Genomic DNA, 19,073 nt, shown 5'->3' on the forward strand with positions numbered 1-19,073 from the left:
CCTCCCACGGTGCCACCGAGCCTGGAGTGGGGGTCCCGCTCCTGAGACTCCCCCCACGCCGCCGCTGGCCGCATCCAGCAGGACCTCGGTGGCCTGCAGGGCCGGAGGGACGCGACCCCGCGCCCTGCTTCCCCCCGCGGCGCAGGCCTGGCTGTGGGGCTGAGCACTGGCCCGCTCATGGCATGTGTGGGCTGGGGAGGGGGCAGGGCCACCCCCGGCCCTGGGCCTTGGGGCTGCAGAAAACGAAGACGGAGGCGGAGTGGCCGTGTCCCCGGGGGCAGGGGGGGATGGACCCCAAAGGGGCGTCCCTGTCCCTGGGTGCAGTATAGGGTGCCCGGGGGGTGCCCCTGTCCCCAGGCGTGAGGTGGGGGGTGCCTGGGGGGGTGCTTGGGGGGGTCCCCACCCCCTGGTGCAGTGCAGGGGGGGTTGAGGGGTGCCCCTGTTTCTGGGTGCAGCCTGGGGGGGTGCCTGTGTCTCTGGGTTCAATGCCGGGGGGGGGACGCACTGGGGGTGTCCCCACCTCTGGGTGCAGTGCGAGGGGGCGGCCAGGGGGGTGTCCCTGTCCCTGACCGCAGCACGGGGGGGTGCGGGGACCCTCCGGGGGGGTGTCCCCGTCCCCTGCTGCACCGAGGACAGTGCCCGGGGGGGGGGGGGGGGGCGGGCTCCCCGGAGCAGCACGGTGGGTGCCCGGGGGGGTGGTTGTGTCCCGGGGGGGGCGTTCGTGTCCCCGGGGGGTGCCCGGGGGGGTGACCCCGTCCCGGGGCGCAGCTCGGGGGGTGCCCGGGGCGGCGGGGGCGGTGCGGGCGGTGCGGGGCGGTGCGGGGCGGTGCGGGGCGGGCCGGAGCCGCCGCTATAAAAGCGTCGGGGGCGGCAGCCGCGCGTCCCCTCCCGGCGGCGGCGCGGAGCGGAGCGGAGCGGGCGGCGGTGCGGTGCGGTGCGGTGCGGTGCGGTGCGGTGCGGTGCGGTGCGGTGCGGTGCGGTGCGGGCTGCGGGACCACCAGCACCGGCGGCTCCGCGGGGCCGCGCCGGTGAGCGCCGGGGGGCCGGGGGCTCCCTGCGGGCCCGCAGCCGTCTGACCCCCCCCCCTCCTCTCCCCGCAGGTCTCGGCCACCCCCCGGACTCCCCTCCGGCTCTGCCCGTTCCTCCGCCTCCCTCCCCCCCCCTCCCCGTTTATTTTTTTTTTCCGCCCCCCCCCTTTCTCCCAGCAACGCCGCCCCCCGCCGCCCCCCCCCGCAGCAAGATGGTGCAGAAGAAATCAGAGATCCCGGGTTTCCATCGCTCCTTCAAGGTAAGGGGCTGCTCCCCTCCCCGGGGATGCGCCGGGGTGCGGGCAGGGCCGGTGCGGGCCCGCGGTGGCCGGATCCTGCGCTCCGCAGCGCCCTGCGCCGCAGCCCCTGCCCGGGCCGGGGGGGCCGGGGACAAGGACAACGCCGCCCCCCCGAGGGAGGGAAGCACCGGGGGTGCTGCCACCCCAGCCGGGCAGCAGGACCCCCCTGTCCCCCCACCCCGGGGGTCGGGGTGCTCCTGAAGGGGCGGGGGGGGGTCCGCAGACCGCCCCCCTCCCGGGTGGGCGCTGGGATGCTGCAGCAAGGCTTTGCTCACCCGGCTGCAGCTCCCACGAGGGTCCCCCGTGGGCTGCACTGTCCCCCCACCCAGCTCCACCCGTTTGCCCCTAATCTGCGAGCGGGGCGCTGGGCCGCAGCAGGGGGGTGGGGGGCTGCGGGGGTCCCCAGGCCCAGCCCGGGACCTGTTGTGCCAGCATCTTGTGCCAGGGCCGGATCCTGGCAGCACGGCGCCCGTTCTCCGGCCCAGGGGTACCCGCAGCACCGGCAGGCCCGTGCCCGGTCACAGCGCAGCCGTCCTGGCCGCTGTCACGGTTGGGGTGTGCGGGAGGGGGGGCCGGATCCTGCCGGGTCCCGCACCCCTGAATGCTCGCTCTTGTCCCGGCGTGTGGCCGAGCGGCTTCGTGGGATCTTTGTTTAGTTTGGCTCCCGGCGCTCCGAGGGATGCTGGGAGATCACCCGAAACCTGCCCGGCTTATTTTAGCTGACACCTAATCCTGCTTTTAAGGCTTTTTGGCTGGGGTTTGGCTCCCTCCCCACCGCCCTCCTGCGTGGCGGGGGACGGGGGGGACGCCTCGGATGCGCTGATGGAGCCCATGAGCAGCGTCCACCCCGCGCCTCCCATCCCCCAAACCTTTTGTGTGCCGGTGCTGCGGCAGCTGGCAGGGCCCCGTGTCCCCTGTGTCCCCCCCACGTACCCTCCCGGGAGGCCTCATCCTGCCCGCGGTGCAGGGCCTTGGGCCGGAGCTGCTCGTCCCAGGGGGGCGGCTGCCGAGGCGCAGGGGCCGTGGCCTGCAGCTGCAGGGGGGGGCTGGCAGCCGAAGGGCAACGCTGCACTCTGCAAATTCAGATATTTTAGGGGGGGGAAGATGGCAAAATGCTGGAGAGGAGCATTTCGGTCCCGGGGATCTGGAGTGGTGCTTGGTGGGCGGGTGCTCCTGGCGTGACACCCCCCACCCAGTCCGCACGGCGGTGGGGACCTCCCCGGCACCCTGAGAGCCGCCCCAGCGCTTTCTGGCTCTTTCTGGCGGCGGTGGCCGGGGTTCGCTGTTCCTGCGACGCGCTGGGGCTGGCAGCCGGCCCGGGCACCGGGGCACAGGGGCGGGTTTGGGAACGCCGCCGGGATCCGCCACCTCCACCCTCCACCCAAACAGATTTCGTAACCCTGGAGAGGACGGGGCCCTTCTGCCTCCCTCGGCGCTGCCCCGTCCCATGGTGGGGCGGCTCAGGGGAGCGGGGGGCAGAGGGTCCCCGTGTCCCCATTTGGGTGCTGGGACCAGAGCCACCGGGGCTTGGGGTGGGGGAGGCAGCGGTTCCCATGCCCCTCGCCGATCCGGGGCGCGGGGAGGGTTTGTGGTGGGGCCTGATCCTGCCAGGTTGCAGGTCCCTCGCAGCCCGGTGAGCGCGGCGTTCACCGGAGCAGGGCTGAGCGGGCTCCGGCCCACCGTGCCCTTGCGGGGAGGCGGGAGGACGCGGTGTGGTGACTCCAGAGCCCGTCCTGCCCCGTGGCTTTTTTTCTCCCCTCTCGCTGTAGTTCAGGTCTGGGTGGAGATTTAGGGTTGGGTTGGTGTGGGCGGCCCCAGGCCCTCTCATCGTCCCCTGCCTGCTGGCCTGGGGCTGCTGGCGTGGAGGCATGACCACATGGCACCATCCCCATCAGGAGATGTGGTCAAACCCTTCCTCCTCCTCCTCCTCCCATGGCTCTGGCACCAGCACCGTGAGCCGGTGTCCTGCACCGTGAGCTGGTGTCCTGCACTGGTGGGGCGGGTGAGCAGAGCGTGTGCCAAGACCAGGAGTGTGCCAGGCTCCGTGTCCGTGCCGGGCGGCCGGTGGCGGCTGATCCGGCGGCTGCCGTCTCACTCCAGTTCTTGGCCCCTGCAGGGACAAAACCCCTTCGACCTGGAGTTTGATCAGTCCAACCACCTGGAACCCGTCTTCAACTTTGAGTGCCCGCCCCGTCCCGGTGAGCTGTGGGTGCTGCGGGTGCCTTCCCGCGGGGCTGCGTCCCGGGGGGGCTCCTCCCATCCTCGCCCCCCGGTTTGTTGGCCCTTCGTGTTACCCCAAAGGCTTCGGGGGGCTGCCCCGGGGATGGCGATGGGGGTGACTCATGCCGGTGGCTTTGCTCCGGTGCAGACATGCCTTCAAGTCAACCCATCGATATCCCCGACGCCAAGAAAAGGAATAAGAAGAAGAAGCGCTGCAGAGCCACCGACAGCTTCTCCGGCAGGTTCGAAGGTGAGCGGGGCTGCCCAGGACCCCGGGGTCCCCCGCCGGCCTGGGGCAGGGCTGGGGCCCTCCTGGCGTCCCCAGGCTTGGGGACAGCCGTGGTGTCCCATGCTGCGGCGGGGCCGATGGCTCAGGCGACCTCTCCCCTGCCAGATGTTTACCAGCTGCAGGAGGAGGTGCTGGGAGAAGGGGCCCACGCCAGAGTCCAGTCCTGCGTTAACCTCATCACCAACAAGGAGTACGCAGTGAAGGTAAAGCTCTGCCGCTCGGGGCTGCAGACCTGGCGCCCTCCCAGCCTCCTGCCTCAGTTTCCCTCTCCGCCCTCTGCATCTCGGGCTCTCCTGGCTCCCATGCCCATCCAGTGCTGGCACAGGGTGACGGTTTCATGGCCTGGAGGGGAAGGAGAGGGGCAGGAGCGTGGCGGGGCTGGGCCATGCAGGTGGCACACCGTCCTCTGCCACCGCCCAGCTCGGGGACCTTGGTCAACCCCCTTAGCCTCGCTTCTCTCCCTGTCAATTAGGGCAGGCGGGAGATTAAATTAATGCTTGCAACGCGTCTGGGGACCCGGGGCACGCAGGGGTGTGTGGTGCTGGCAGGGTGGCCAGCTCCCACTCGCCCCGAGGGCGTCTCTGTGCCCCTGCGAGCACATGGGTGCTGGAGAGGGTTGGGACGAGCTGGCCACTTTTGGGGTTGGGGGTCCTGTGGCTCTGCACTCTGTGGGCTCCCAGCCGTGGTGTGAGGGGGCTGGGATGGGCCCCATGTCAAAATGCAGCCAGATGCAAGGGGAACTTGGCTTCCCCCATTGCCCTGGGGGGGCCTTTGGGTGCCCCAGTGGGGAAACTGAGGCAGCGGGGAGGGCTGCATGGCGGTAGGGTGCTCTGTGTGCCCTGAAGGGCTGGTGGGAGCACCCTGCTCTTCCCCCCACGGGGCCATGGGTCGGGACCCCCTGCCTACCCCCTGGCATGTCCGTCAGGCGCCCGCCGTGCCAGCGCCTGTCGGGGCGAAGAGCCCTTCTCTGCCGCTGGGGCTCGGCGGTATCACATGGACCTCGCCTTGGCCGGGGCCCCGGGAGGGAGCGGCTTGGCATCGCTGCCGGGAACAGCCTGTTCTGCTGCCTTAACCCCTTCGGACACCCCCAGCCTGCCTCCGCCCGGCCCCGGGGGTCCCCAGCGCCGGCTGGGTGGGGGTGCAGCAGCCGCCAGCCCCCCAACCCTGACGGCGGTGCCTCTCCCTGATTCTCCCCTCCTTTGTGTTTCAGATCATCGAGAAGCGCCTGGGACACATCCGCAGTAGGGTCTTCCGGGAGGTGGAGATGCTGTATCAGTGCCAGGGACACAGGTACCGCGGGGCAGCCACCGTCCCCCCTCCACGGGCACGGGGAGTAGGCTGAGACCGGGCTGATGCTCGGGACACCCATGGGCTGCAGCCAGGCCGCCCTCCCGCACGGTGCTCCCTCCTCTTGGCCTTGCTGGGAGCATCTCGAGGCGACGTTAAGCAGTTTGCCATGACAACGGGGGCCACGGCGGCCAAGTTGGAGCGGTGCCGAGGGGCGAGCCGAGCTGCCGCGGCGGCGTTTGCCGTCCTGCCGTGGAAAGCTGCTGAGCGGGGCTGTTTCTGGAGAGGGGCGAGCGAGCCAGCAGGGTCTGCGAGCAATTAGGGAGCGGAGCTGGGCGCTGAAAGTCCCTCTCCCCCCTGGAATGCGGCCGGGGGGCCCGGCCGTGTGGTTTCAATCATTGGAAACCCAGTTTGTCCCATGTCCCCCCGCCCAGGACCTGTGCTGCCGGGGGGTATGGGGGGCTGCAGGGAAGGGGGACCCCGGGAGGTTTTTGGGGGGATGCTCCGCTGATGCTGCTGTCTCCGCAGGAACGTCCTGGAACTGATCGAGTTCTTTGAGGAGGAGGAAAGGTTTTACCTGGTGTTCGAGAAGATGAGAGGAGGTGAGTGCGGTGCCGGGATGGGGGACGCCGGGGCGGTGGGAGCCCCCACGAGCCCCCGCTCTGCTCTCGCCCGGCCGCAGGCTCCATCCTGACCCACATCCACCGGAGACGCCACTTCAACGAGCTGGAGGCCAGCGTGGTGGTGCGGGATATCGCCAGCGCCCTGCACTTTTTGCACAACAAAGGTGAGCCGGGACACCCCGGGGTGCCGCCGTGCCCTCCCCGGGGGGACGCTGCCTCCTGCCCGGGGGACAGCGCCGGCCCAGGCGCACAGGGTCAGGCCCAGCTGAATCACGAAGCTTTTCGTGGGGCAGAGCCTGTTCCTCCGGTTCAGCCAGGACTCGAGGCCAGCAGCAATTTTTGCCCTTCGCCATGACGCAGGCGGTGATTTGGGGCAGGGAGGGAGGGGTCCCTGTGCCACCCCCAGACCTGTCACCACAGAGGTTTTGTAGGGGGGGGATTTTTGCCTTTATCGTCTCTTTCCCCCCCCCCCCCAGGAATCGCACACAGGGATCTAAAACCAGAAAATATCCTGTGCGAGAGCCCCGACCAGGTGAGCAGCTGGGGTGGGCACAGGGGGGTGCTGCCGGGGGTCGCGGGTGCCCATGGGGGATGCTGGGGGGTCACTGGCTGCTCTTTCCAACCCCCCAGGTCTCCCCGGTGAAAATCTGCGACTTTGACCTGGGAAGCGGCATCAAACTCAACGGCGATTGCTCCCCCATTTCCACCCCGGAGCTGCTCACCCCGGTAAGCGGGCAAAACCCTTGGGTTTGGGGGGGGGGCTGTCCCTGGGGACCCCCCCCAGCGGCCCCATGGGCTTTGGGGACGAGGCTGTGTGCGCGCAGCCCCCTGCTCGTCGCTCCCGTCGCTGTTGCTGCGCGGCGTCCCCCCCGCCGCGGCGGCGGGCGAGATGCGGTTGCATAATGCAGGGGGGGCCGGGGGGGCTGGCGCAGAGCCCGGGCTGCCGTGAGCCTTAGCAACAGCCGGCCCCGGTGGAGGCGGCTGCGCGGAGGCTGGCGCGCGCGGGGAGAAGTGGGTCAGGCGAGAGGCTGGGGGGGTTCGGGGGGGGCCACCGTGATTCCCCCGATTGCGGATGAGAAGGGCCCCCCCCCCCCTGCTGCGGGATGCTGCTTGTGTGCGATGCGGACCCTGCAGGGTGGACACCCCGAAAGCTTCTGGGGGGATCCCCATGTTGCAAGGAGCCGTGCCACCCTCCGGGGGGGCGCCGAGCCTCCCCCCCACCGCAGAAAGCCCCGCTCCCTTATCGCCAGCAGCAGGGCCCCCCGTGCAGGGTGTTGCCCTGCACCCCGGTGTTTTCGGGGTGCTCACGTGCTAGGGAGGGCAGAGCCCGGCCGATGTGCGGTGCACAACAGCAGAGGTGGGGGCCACAACACTCCAGCCCCCTCGTTCCTCCGCGTTTACCCTCCTCCTGGGGCAGGGGCTGAATTTCTGAGGTGTCCCGAGTTTCCCCGTTCTCAGCAATGGTCCCTGCAGGGTTAAAGCCCTGCTGCAGGGTGGTGGTTGGGGTTTGGGGTTGGGTTTGTTTTTTTTTTTCCCTGTAGTGGCATCAGCTGCTGGGGCTGGAGGCCTCTCGTTACGGGGTGATTATCTGCTGGCTGCAGCTTTTTTCTCCCCTCGTCACGAGGCCCGTGTGGGCTGCGGGTCACGTGCGCTGGAAAGCCCGAGTCCCAGGAGCAATAGGGGAACATGGCCGCTGGCTCTCGCCTCTCCTTGCATCAGTGTTAACTCCTCCGGCACCGGATCCTGCGCCTGCTCCGGCAGCCCTGCCTGCATCAGGCAGGGGAACAGGCAGAGCAGGCTGGTCCCTGCCGCCCGCCCGCGGTGTTTTGCGGCCGCTCCCAGGCGATGGGACGGATGCTGCCACGTTGAGCCGGTTGGGTGGCAGCGGCAGCGACGCTGTGGGGTGTGGGTCTGGCCTCCCCGCGGGGGTGCCCAGGAGAGGATTGCACCCCTTTAGGCTTTTTTTTTTTTGGGTGGCAGCCCCCCGTTGGGTGACGCTGAGAGAGGCAGGTCTGTGGCATCCCCCGCGTGGTGGGAAACCCAGAGGACTGTGATCTGCCGTGCCAGAAGCAAACCGGGGAGGCAGCCATGTCTGCACCTCATTTCAGGGGGTGCAGCCCTGTAGCTCTGGCAGGACCCCCCCAGTCCCCCCGGCCAGCACGGCTCTGCCTCATCGGTCCCCCATTCCTCGGGGCGCCCGTGCTGGGGCTCACCCCCGCCTCTCCCCGCAGTGCGGCTCCGCCGAGTACATGGCCCCGGAGGTGGTGGAAGCCTTCAACGAGGAGGCGTCCATCTACGACAAGCGCTGCGACCTGTGGAGCCTGGGCGTCATCCTGTACATCATGCTGAGCGGGTACCCCCCCTTCGTGGGCCACTGCGGCTCCGACTGCGGCTGGGACCGGGGCGAGGCGTGCCACACCTGCCAGGTGCGCGGGGGACCCTGGCATCGCCGAAACCCGCCGCCGCTTTGGCAGCACCGCTCCTGGCTCAGCCCCTTTTTTATTTCTTTCTCCCCCCAGAACATGCTCTTCGAGAGCATCCAGGAGGGGAAGTACGAGTTTCCCGACAAGGACTGGGCACACATCTCCTTCGGAGCCAAAGACCTCATTTCCAAGCTGCTGGTGAGAGACGCCAAGAAGCGGCTCAGCGCGGCCCAGGTCCTGGAGCACCCCTGGGTGCAGGGGGTGAGTGCTGCTGCCCCCCCCTCCATCCTCTGCTCCCAAAAGCCGGGGTAGGGGACACCCCGCTGCAGGGTGCCCAGCTCTGACCAGCTGCGTTTCGTTGCAGTGCGCCCCGGATAACACCCTGCCGACCCCCATCATCCTGCAGAGGTGAGCGCGGGTGGCTCTGGGGTGGGGGGGGGACACATCCCAGCCCCCTGAATCCTGGCTCCTCTCCCCAGCGGGCTGCTGTCCACCCTTGCTGCTTTTCGGGGCTCTCTGTCTGGGCAGCAGTTGCAGCACGTGATTGGGGTTCGAGCCGTGGTTTTGGTGCCTGAGCCGTCCGGCGTGGCGTGCACACAAGGGGGGGACACTCCAATATTTGACCCCAACCTCCCTCCAGCCCCCCGCATCCCCACCCTGAGCCCTTGCCTCCCCCGCAGGAACAGCAGTGCCAAAGAGCTCACCTCCTTCGCCGCCGAGGCCATCGCCGTCAACCGCCAGCTGACGCGGCGCGACGAGGATGAGGAGGAGGAGGCGGAGGAGGAAGCACGACCCATCATCATCAAAGCTACCTCACGGGCCATGCAGCTCTCCCCCCCCTCCGAGTCCAAGCTGGCCAAGCGACGGCAGAAGAACAGCCTGGCCAAGGCGGTGGCCGCCGGGCAGCACCTGGTGGCCCCGCTGGTCCTGGTGGCCGACCAAGCCTGAGCTGTGCCCCTCGGACCTGCTGTACCCCGTGTCCCCCTCCTCTTTCTTTCTTTCTTCCCCCCACCCCTAGCCCCCCCCATTTCTGGCTAGTGACAAGATCAGGACTCGTCCCTGTGGCTGGTTTCCAAGGTTTTGCTGATCTTGCAGGTCGGGGGGTGGGAGGGTTTGTTTAAGATCTTTTTTATTTTAAGGTATTAAATCAAGCGTGAGGTTGCTTCACCCAGGGCACACTCAAGGACATCTGACAGACACACGGACTTTTGTTTCCCGACTCTTGGTTTCTCCTCTGACATTTTTCTCCCCCTCCCCGACACCAAAGGACTCTTTGTATCCGCGGCTGCTTTGACGATTTCAGCTCATTTCATACTGTGAACAAAAGACCCTCGGTCGCGTTTTCAACAACGGGAGTCGCGTTTTAACCTCGTCCCTCCCCTCGGAGCTGCAGGTCTTTCTCCGATGTTGGGGCAGATCCCACGAAACACCCTTCCCGGGGGTCTGGGAGGCAGCTCCCGGCGCGGGGAGCCCCTCCGTCCCGTGCTGGGGGTGTCGACACCCCAGCTGCGCTTCGGGGGGGTGCGGCGGGCGCTGTGCAGGGAACCGCTCGGGCCGGGGAGAGATGGTGCCAGCGAGGGAGCAGTGCCCTGTCCCACCGAGCCGCCCTCTCTCCTTGGCAGCCTGCTTCCAGAATAAGCTATTCACCCCCTTTTTTTCCTTTTTTTTTTTTTTTTTTTAATTATTGTTGGTTTTAAACTGCCAGCTGTGCTTCTCTACAGGGCATGGAGAAATGTCTTCCTATCCTCCCGCGCTCCAGCTGCCAGCTCCCCGGGGGTAAGGTCAGAGCCGGGGGATGCACAGGCGTCTGGGGCTGTGCTCTTGCGCCGGGTTGGGTGTTGCACCCCTGTTTTTGGAGGGGCTCCTTGCCAGTGTCTGTGCCCTCGTGGAGGGAATGAGGTCTCTAGGGTGGCTGGAGCAGCCAAAAAATATCCCTCTGGGAATAGCGGAGTGCTCTCTGGAAAGCAAAGGACCCCCCACTTAAAGAGCGTTGGGACCTGCTGCAGGGCGGTGCGACCTGGCGTGGCTTTGGGCTGGCCCCGAGGCTGCCGTGGCAGGAGGGTCTGGGGGCACGGAGGGTGCCGAGTGCCCCGGCGATGCCGGTGAGCAAGTGGCCGGGCTGGTGGCAGCACCCAAGGGCCATGGCGTGGAGGAGCACCCTGGGGAGGGCTCGGGATGTGGGGCCGGAGGGTTTGGGGTCAGGGCAGCAGCGCTGGGGGAGAGCTGGGCATGTGTGTTCACCCGTGTGCATGTGCATCCATGTTCATGCCTGTTCATGCATGTGTGTGCACGGAGTTGCCCTTTCCTCCGAGCTTGCTTTGGGCAAGGGAGGGAACGCAGGCAAGGGAAGGACTTGGGATGCTGAATCGGGATGAGGCCCTTGGCTGGTTTCTGGGCTGGATCCGTCCGGGCGAGTGAGCGGTGCCCGTGCTCGGAGCCGGGCTGGCGTCCAGCTCCTCCAAACACCCCTGCGCCAAGCCAGAGCGGCAAACCTCCGCTCCCTGCCGCGGCTCGTGCCGCCGAGCTGCGCCCGCTGCCGTCCCCGCGGCCCACCGGGAGGGAGGGTGGGTGCCCCCTTCATTAGCAATCTTGTCTCCCTTCCAACCTAATGCTTTGAGCTTTATATTTTGAAAAAGCAGCCTCGGCCCATCGTGTGCACAGGTGAAGGCCTTGGGAGCTTGCTTTGAGCTGGGGAAGAGACTTCCCCGGGTCTTCAGCTGAAGACAGGCACTGTCTCCGAAAAAAAAAAAAAGAAAAAAGTTCTCCTTTTTATTTTAAGACTGCTGACAGCAATACTATGCAATATACGTTGGTTTTTGTTTCAGGGAGGTGTGTGTGAGTTATCTTGGGAGATGACGATCGCGGGTGCTGATGGCGTTTGGGGCAGGGACCGTCTTTTCTCACCCTTCCCGGCCCTTCTCCCGAGCGGGGTCCGGGATGGGGGCTCCCCCCCGAACCGCCTGGCACCTGCGATCTGCCCTCTCCCCCGGGTGCCCCCGGTCCCAGCGCGCGGGGTGAGGAGGAGCGGGGCGGTGGCGAGGGGAGACCCCCCCCTGCAGGCACCGGGACACTCCGGAGAGGCCTCCTTTAAAGGAAAAAAAAAAAAAAATCCATCTTGATTGTACATTGTTACTTTTTATAGCTTATTTTGTTTTATCAGTTGTAGATAATTCCTTGTTGTCTTATATTAAGAAATACTTGAATGATGTACAGTGCGCGATGCCTTGAGCTGGTATTGTGAAAGCTATTGTTAATGCTGCACACCGCAGCCTTTTTTTTTTTTTTTAAAAAAACAAAAAAAAAAATCGTGGGAAGGGGATGGCAGGGGCATGTCTTTGAAATTTTTCTGTCCCCTGTGCTTTTCTTGGCAAACCGAGCTTCCCCCTCGTCCCATGTGCAAGACCTAACTCTTGCATATATACACACACACTTTTGATGGCTGGTGCGTGGCCTGGGTGACCCATGCGGTGCGGGAGCTTGTCCCCGTGGGCGCTGTGCCGGTGCGTGGGCATCCTCGGCCGGGGATGCCTGCAGCCGGCAGGTGCTTGCAGGTGTTGGTGGCGAGGGTCTGGACGTGCCGGGGAGCACCCGAGCTCTTTGCTGGTTGCTCGGCCCAGGCTTGGCTTTGCGTTTTGGCTTGGGGGTTCAGTTTGACCGTGGACCCAGCGTCCCCGGCATGGCACTCCTGGGGGGACCCGTGGCACCGGGGTGGCGAGCTCCCAGTACCTCTGGTGTGCGGTGTGCGTGGCAGGGTCTGTGCGTTTATAGAGGATCCTTAAATGCCTCCAGAGCTGGGGGACTGACTCTGAAACACCTCTAGCCCTGGCTCGTGGCGGCGTTGGGGAGCCATGGGGGCCTGGCACCACACCGGGCTGGCTGGGGAGGTGCTCGTGCCGGGGCTGGGCATCCCCTCCCCGCTGCCGGTGCCTCTCCGGGGTGGTTTCCAGACAGATGCTCCCCGACCTGTGGTCCAGCACCAGCTAACCCCTCTCACCACCGCCCTTCTCTTCCTCTTTCAAAGCCTTTCCCCCCCGTAGAGCATCTGTCTTGGAAACCAACTTCAAAAAGATTTTTTTTTTTTTTTTTTTTTTTAAGCTGGAAATTTTAAGTGTTTTGGCTTCCTCTCCTTCCCCCCCCGCCCTTCCTTCGGCCGACTAACTCGACTTAGAACTGGTTAGAAACGTTTACTGTGAAGCTAACTTTTTTTAATCAAAACAGGAGAAACTTTCTCCGCTTTACAATTGATGAAGACTGCCAAAGCTGGTTCGACAAGAGTCATGTTAACGCACTGTTGGTTTGTACAATGGCAGCCTCCGCTCGGGGGCTGGCTGGAAAATAAAAATGAAGAAAAAAAAAAAAAAACCCACAAACAAAACAAAAAAAAAAGGAAAAAAAAAAAAACCAACCACAAAAACAAGCACTTTACTGTATGTACCAGGTGAACTGATACAGCTGAATTGAAGTTTTCCTTTATAACAATTGTTGATGCCAGAATTTTGTATTCTGTTTTGTAAGGATTTAATAAAAATGCATTGAGACCTACGTGGGCCGCGCGTGGCTGGGGGCCGGCTGGGCAGCGCGGGGCCGCGGCCGGCTGCTGGGGGGAGATTTGGGCAGGCGGCGGGGAGGAAGCGAGCCCCCCGGTGCTCCATCCAAGGGCTCTTCCCATGGTCGTCCTTCCCAGTCTCCACTGGCTCCTTCCCAGCCTGCTGCTGGCCCGAAGGGGGCTGGGAGGGCGGCCGGGGGCCAGGCAGGGCTGGAGCCGCAGGGCAGTGGGGTCGGATGCCAGGAATACGGGCTGGCAGCGGCTCAGGCCCTGACTCACTTTTCCCAGCGGGGTGGTGTGATCCACCGAGTCCCCCGATGGGTTGGTGGGTCACGGGTGCGGCACGGTGCTCCCTGCCAGCCCCAAACAGCGGCACGGAGGCTGCCCGCTGCCCTGCCACCCCTCGGAGATACCCCTGGCCCTTTGTCTACCCCCGCTTCCCCTTATCTTTCAGGTTGTGGAAGGGGAAACTGAGGCAAGAGGAAAGTGCGCGGTGGGATGTTGGGGATGTGGGCAGCAGCAGGGGCTGGAGGCTGGTGATCAGGATGCGGGAGAAGGGCTGCGGGAGCCCTGCTGTGCCTTCTTCTGTCAGCAGCAGAGACCTTGTTTTTTTTTTTTTGAATGTATTTTAATTTTTAAGGTATTTTCTGGCCTTGTATAAGCAAGTTTTCCAGCCCTGCTGCCATGCCAGAGGATGGAGCTGTGAGCCCCCTGGATGCCATTGCCGTGGCTGGTGGGGACGCCCTGCCTGGCGCTGCTGTCCCAGCAGACCCCACTTTTGAGGACGGGGCTGTGAGTTCTGCTGGGGCCCCGTAGCTCTGCACGCTGGCGAGGGCGGCTCCGAGCGGAGAAAGTCCCGCAGCGACTCGCTGCCGAGAAGTCCGTGCTCGCTGCTTGAAAATGGTGCAGCTGCTTCCTGCAGCATCCGGATCCGGACGGGGCGGCTCCAGGAGTCTCCCCTCCCAGGCTGCTCCGGGATGGCCGTGGTGGGACCAGAGCTGAGGATGCAGAGGATGAGGAGCGTGTCCCATCCCGCTGCTGCCTCTGTTGAACAAAGCTGTTGCTCCCTCCTGTGCCTGGGGGCACCGTATCGCGACCCTGGACGCATCCAGCATCCAGCTCGGCTCTCCTTTTCTCCCCCCTTGTGTATCCTGCTCTGCTTCCCCTCTCACGTGTTGCCTCACCCGTCCTTGGGCGCTCAGCTATCTGCTTGTTGTGGTTTAAGCCCAGCCGGCAACTCAGCACCACCCAGCCGCTCGCTCACCCCCCTGCAGTGGGACGGGGAGAGAATCGGAAGGGTGAAGGTGAGGAAACTCGTGGGCTGAGATAAAGGCAGTTTAATAGGTAAAGGAAAAGCCGCGCACACAAGCAAGGCAAACCAAGGAATTCATTCCCTCCTTCCCATCGGCAGGCAGGTGCTCAGCCACCGCCAGGAAAGCGGGGCTCCATCACGCGTAACGGTGAGTTGGGAAGACAAACGCCATCACCCTGAATGTCCCCCCCCTTCCTTCTTCTTCCCCCGGTATTTAATTGCTGAGCCTGACGCCGTATGGTGTGGGACATCCCTGGGGTCAGCTGGGGTCAGCTGTCCCGGCCGTGTCCCCTCCCAGCTCCTTGTGCCCCCCGGCCTCCTCGCTGGTGGGGGGGTGAGAGGCAGAAAAGGCCGTGACTCTGTGTAAGCGCTGCTCGGCAATAAATGAAAAATCCCTGCGTTATCAACAGTGTTTCCAGCACAAATCCAAAACACAGCCCCATACCAGCTACCGTGAAGGAAATTAACTCCATCCCAGCCAAAACCAGCACACTGCTGCAGAAACCCTTCTTCTCCCGCCCTTTGCTTGTGGCCTATGCTACAGTCGATGGACCTTCCAAGATGCTGGGTGGCTCCCGGGCAGGCGGTGTCAAAGGGAGCTTTGTGTGAAGGCTGGTTTAGGCTTTAATCGCTGTGAAATTTCTTTGCGTGGTCTCTCTTCCCCTGCACCCCGGCTTCACCACCCCTAGAAAGCACACGGTAGCTGGAAACCATCTCAGAGCACGTGCGGAGAAGGGCAGCTCCAAAAATAAACCAACGCTGGGTTAAAATAACCTGCTTGAGCATCGGCCCAAAATAGGCTCTCCCGCTGGGATAAGGGTGCTATAAATAAGTCTGCGGTGATTTACACTGGAGAAAAGCCCCGCAGCAGGAGCAGTGGCGATGCTGCCCACGCTGGCCCGCCGGCACCGCGAGAGCGAAGGGGCCACTGTAGAGCCCCCGGGGTGGCCTGGGTGATGTAGCGGGTCAGTCGGGCTTTGGGTGACGTGGCGGCTTGGGTCAGTGCTCCTGGTCTCAGGATTTAATTGAGCCATCAGGTCACGATCAGATGCGAGCAGCCGCGGTGCTTGGGTGGCCGGTGGAGTCACTCCTGGCTTCGGCACAGGGCACCAAGGAGGGTGGGCAAGCAGGCAGATGCAGTGTGTTCAGTATTTTGGGTCTAAGCCCAGCTGTACCGGTGGCAGGAGACGATCCGGGTGATTAGCCAAGGTTTTGATTCACTAGCTGCTCGAAAAAACCCTGACGTGAGGAACACGCATTCCCTCAGCCCCAGACTGGTCTCCTAAACAGTCAGGGAGCCCCAAAACCATGCTGGGCGTGCAGAGAGGAGGGCGTGAAGGGCTGTTTTGGATTAAAAAAAAAAAAAAAAAAGGTTTAGTTTTCCATTTTGTACTTTTAAAATGTTTTATGAGACGGAGCAGAGAAGGAAAGAACCACTGTGCATTTTGCAGTGAATCACCACTCCTGTCCAGGCAACGAAACCAAACCAATTTGTGGGTTTGGGGTTTTTTTTGGTAGAATGCACCATTTTGGTGTCATTTTGTGGCTGGTGTGGAGGTGTGCAGGTTCTCCCTCTGCGACGTGCACCCCGGCAGACCCCAGCGTGTGGGTCTGGCCCTGCCTGCGGTCAGTCACTGCCCCTGAACGCCCTGAGCAGGCTGGTCCCGCTGCACCAGGTCGAGCCTTGGTGGCACGAGCACAGCATGGCATGGCCGTCTCCGCCGGTGGCTGGAAAAGACCTCGGTCAGTCTTGTGTTTGTGAGCTCGGATGGTGAAATGTGGCTTTTGGAGAGCCACGGGGTGCGGGTTCAGCTTTCCCACCGGACTGCAGCTCCGGGTGGAATTGCACAGGCCTTGGGAGGCGCGGTCGGTCGGCGGGAGTGGAGCCGCGTCAGGTTTTCCCAAAGTCTGGGAGAGCCTCTCCGGCTCTGCTCCTCGGAGACTCTGCCGCTGCCCGTGGCTGGTCACGGGCCTTGCGATTCATCTTCTCACCTGGCTGAAGGTTTACGTAAAGGCTTGTTGCTAACGCGCGGGGTTTGGCCAGTCCCGCTTCAGCCCTCCTCTGCCGAACACCCACGATGTCTCTGCCTTTGCCGCGCAGTCCTCCTCGGAGCTTCGTTTCACCTTAACGCCGCGCCTTGAGATGAGCTGCTCAGCCAGGTAAGAGCTATCGCTGCGTTTCCAGCTTTTCCTTGGAATATGGATTCCAAATGTATTTTTTTGCCTCTACGAGGCCAGGTGTCCTCTGCCGTCGAATTCTGAGCACTCCGGTCCCACCGCATTCATTCCAGCTGCTCGTAGCTTGCCCTCGTGCAGCCGAGACCCTTTATTTCCAGCGCTATATTTGGCCAGCCTTCATCTAACACCAACCGAATCACACCAGTTCCCAACCCGAGTTATTGCTGTGGCCAGGCTTTTTATCATCTTGCGATTACCCCATCTAAAATAGCGCTGCCTTTTGCTGAGTGCCTAATTTGTGAAGAAATCTATTGGCTATCAGATCCAGAAATAACAACGCCATGCCATTTTTAGGAGCATTAGTTCTCAGATTTATTTTTGGGATGTTTAAGTCTCCCATATGGCACTATTCTTTGACTGTATTTCTTTTGTCTAACACACGGCTGAGCGCTGCTGCGCTGCTCCGGGGCCGCTGCCGCAAACACCTCGCCCCATCCCACAGAGCCAAGGCGCCAGTGCCCCGCGCAGGCTGCTGTGCTGTCCGTGTTATCCCTTACTTCTGCAGCTGTGTTTCTTTACATCAGTCCTGAGCTGAGCCTCTGGCTACTGCCGCAGTACGAATCATCCTTGCTTATTTCATCACCTGCCAAATAAACAGGTGAATAAATAAATTGTAGAATTATAGAATCGTTAAGGTTGGAAAAGACCCTTAAGATCATCGAGTCCAACCGTTAACCCAGCACTGCCAAGGCCACCACTGAACCGTGTCCCCAAGCACCACATCTCCCCGGCTGTTAAATCCCCCCAGGGATGGGGACTCAGCCCCTGCCCCGGGCAGCCTGGGCCAGGCCCTGACAGCCCTTTGGGGGAAGAAGTTTTTCCCAATACCCAACCCAACCCTGCCCTGGCGCAGCTTGAGGCCGTTCCCTCTCGTCCCGTCGCTTGTTCCTGGGGAGCAGAGACCGACCCCCCCGGCTCCAGCCTCCTTTCAGGCCGTCGCAGAGAGCGATGAGGGCTCCCCTCAGCCTCCTCTTCTCCAAACTAAACAACGTCTAATCTGTCTAAGGAGCCGCGGCAGGGCCGGCACAGTGAGTGAGGCACGGAGAAGGGTGGTGGTGCCGGGGAGATCGGCATCGAATGGGGAGGGATGGCCGTCGCGGTGCCGCTCCGGTGGGCAGCGAATCCCCTCCCCGCATGACGGAGAAGCACACGTCCTCCCCGGCAGGCACACCAGCCCCGCCGAGACACCGCTGGTCCTCGAGGATGGTCCAGCCGTGGATTTGCTGGGATTCGGGAGCAGGGAACGCTACAGTGATGTTTCAGCCTCCACCACCTCCATCCCCACCAGCGTGGGCTGGGCTGGGTGCCCACGCACCTCCCGGACAGGGCGGGGGGCTCTTGGTGACCTCCCGGTAGCACCCCTGGAGCCGAAGGGCCGCCGGACCAACGCGCCGGTGCCCACCCGCCCTGCCACCGGGCTCCAGGCCACCCCGCCAGAAATCCCAAGCACCCAACCACCCAGCCGCACGCAGCAGTCTTTAGCTCCCTCTAATGCTTACGGCCCGAATGAAGCAGCCGAAAGCCGAAGAGGACGGAGCAGGGACCCGGCAGGCATCCAGATATCCCATTTGCGAGTAAAAAACGTGACGCCGAAACGCACGGAAGCGGCTCGGCCAGTGCGCGATGTGCTAAGCAAATGGCGTGCGAGACAAAAGGATGCAGTGTTTTTAAAAGAGAATACGGCTGTATTTAATGCTCGGTTATTATTAATACAAGAAAGATGGCACAGGAAAAAGAACTGTTCCTCTAAAGGCTTCTACTCATTCCTGCGTGCCCAGACCAGACGGCAGAAGGGACCATCAGGACGGCCAGCTCTGAGCGCCGCAGAGCTGCGGCCACAGGAGTTTCCCAAACTCGTCCATGTCAAGTGTAACGCAGCGTTAAAAAAACGCAGCAGAAACCTGCCGGCACGTAAGGCAGCAGAACCAGGTATTTGATAACACGATACAAAACCAGGCCGGAAGCTCTCGAGCAAAATTAGCGGTGTAACGACACCGCTGCAATGTGCCACGGCAGCATCTGGCCACGGTGGTTAACGGGAGAGATCCCTGAGCTACACAAGGGTCTGGAAGCTTTGAATCAACATAAATAGCGCATCGTCGGGTGTTGCAGAGCCGGTGACACAAAGGCACAGCGAGCAGAAGGGGCAGAGAGGACATCTCCTCGCTGAACGTGTCGAATCAAGGACCACGCGTTTGCTCCCGAACGCATGTGCGCGCACCTCCAAGAGCTGAACACAGATCAGGGGAGGGATAACAGAGAAAGGGGGAATGTAATTACCCCGTGAAGAATAAATCACTTTAACGGTTCAGTTGCTGAGATCACAGCAAGGCAGTGGCACAGCGTCTTAATTAATCTTCTGCTTTTCAGACTCCTCCTGCCCCCCCAACACCATTTTCCACCTCACGCTGGCTGGCAAGGAGATGGCCACCGGCGGGGACCCGCTGGCCAGCGTGCCTTTCTGCCGAGCAGATCTCAGCATCTTGGTGGCAACAGGGCACGACCAGGTGAGGGATCAGGCCACCGTGGCTCAGCCTGTCCCCAGGGAGAGCTGCGGCTCCCCGGTACAGGCAGGGTAACGCCCACGGTGCTCCCGGTAACGTGGTGCTCCAGGGCCGGTGTCAGCAGCAGCAGCCTGTCACTCGGGGCTCATTATTCTGAGGAATTGCTGGGCCCAAATCAGGGTCTTGGGGACAGCGGAGGCTTGGGTCTCTGCTTTAGAGGAAAGGCTGGTTTGTGAGAGCGGGAAGGGAGCGACCTTGCTCCCTCCACATCCCCCCCCTTCCCCCCCCAGGGCTGCCCCCCTTC

General features: G+C 63.4%; 2 protein-coding genes across 2 annotated transcripts; both read left to right on the forward strand.

Annotated features, from left to right (window-relative positions):
• Positions 1-1,132: 1,132 nt before the first annotated feature.
• On the forward strand, positions 1,133-12,531 carry MKNK2 (MAPK interacting serine/threonine kinase 2). The gene is made up of 13 exons (XM_082331312.1): positions 1,133-1,288; positions 3,444-3,525; positions 3,696-3,797; positions 3,942-4,039; positions 5,047-5,126; positions 5,652-5,725; positions 5,806-5,910; positions 6,223-6,278; positions 6,377-6,472; positions 7,978-8,172; positions 8,266-8,430; positions 8,534-8,577; positions 8,850-12,531. The coding sequence occupies exons 1-13, from the start codon at positions 1,241-1,243 to the stop codon at positions 9,115-9,117; spliced, it is 1,413 nt and encodes a 470-aa protein (XP_082187438.1). The 5' UTR covers positions 1,133-1,240; the 3' UTR covers positions 9,118-12,531.
• Positions 12,532-12,851: 320 nt separating this feature from the next.
• LOC309599670 (uncharacterized protein) lies at positions 12,852-19,049 on the forward strand. The gene is made up of 2 exons (XM_082331313.1): positions 12,852-16,187; positions 17,272-19,049. Exons 1-2 carry the CDS (start codon positions 16,171-16,173, stop codon positions 18,200-18,202), a joined length of 948 nt encoding a protein of 315 aa, XP_082187439.1. The 5' UTR covers positions 12,852-16,170; the 3' UTR covers positions 18,203-19,049.
• The last annotated feature ends 24 nt before the right edge of the window (positions 19,050-19,073 follow it).

The sequence above is a fragment of the Platalea leucorodia genome (assembly GCF_965183815.1).
Source record: "Platalea leucorodia genome assembly, chromosome: 21".
NCBI lineage: Eukaryota > Metazoa > Chordata > Aves > Pelecaniformes > Threskiornithidae > Platalea > Platalea leucorodia.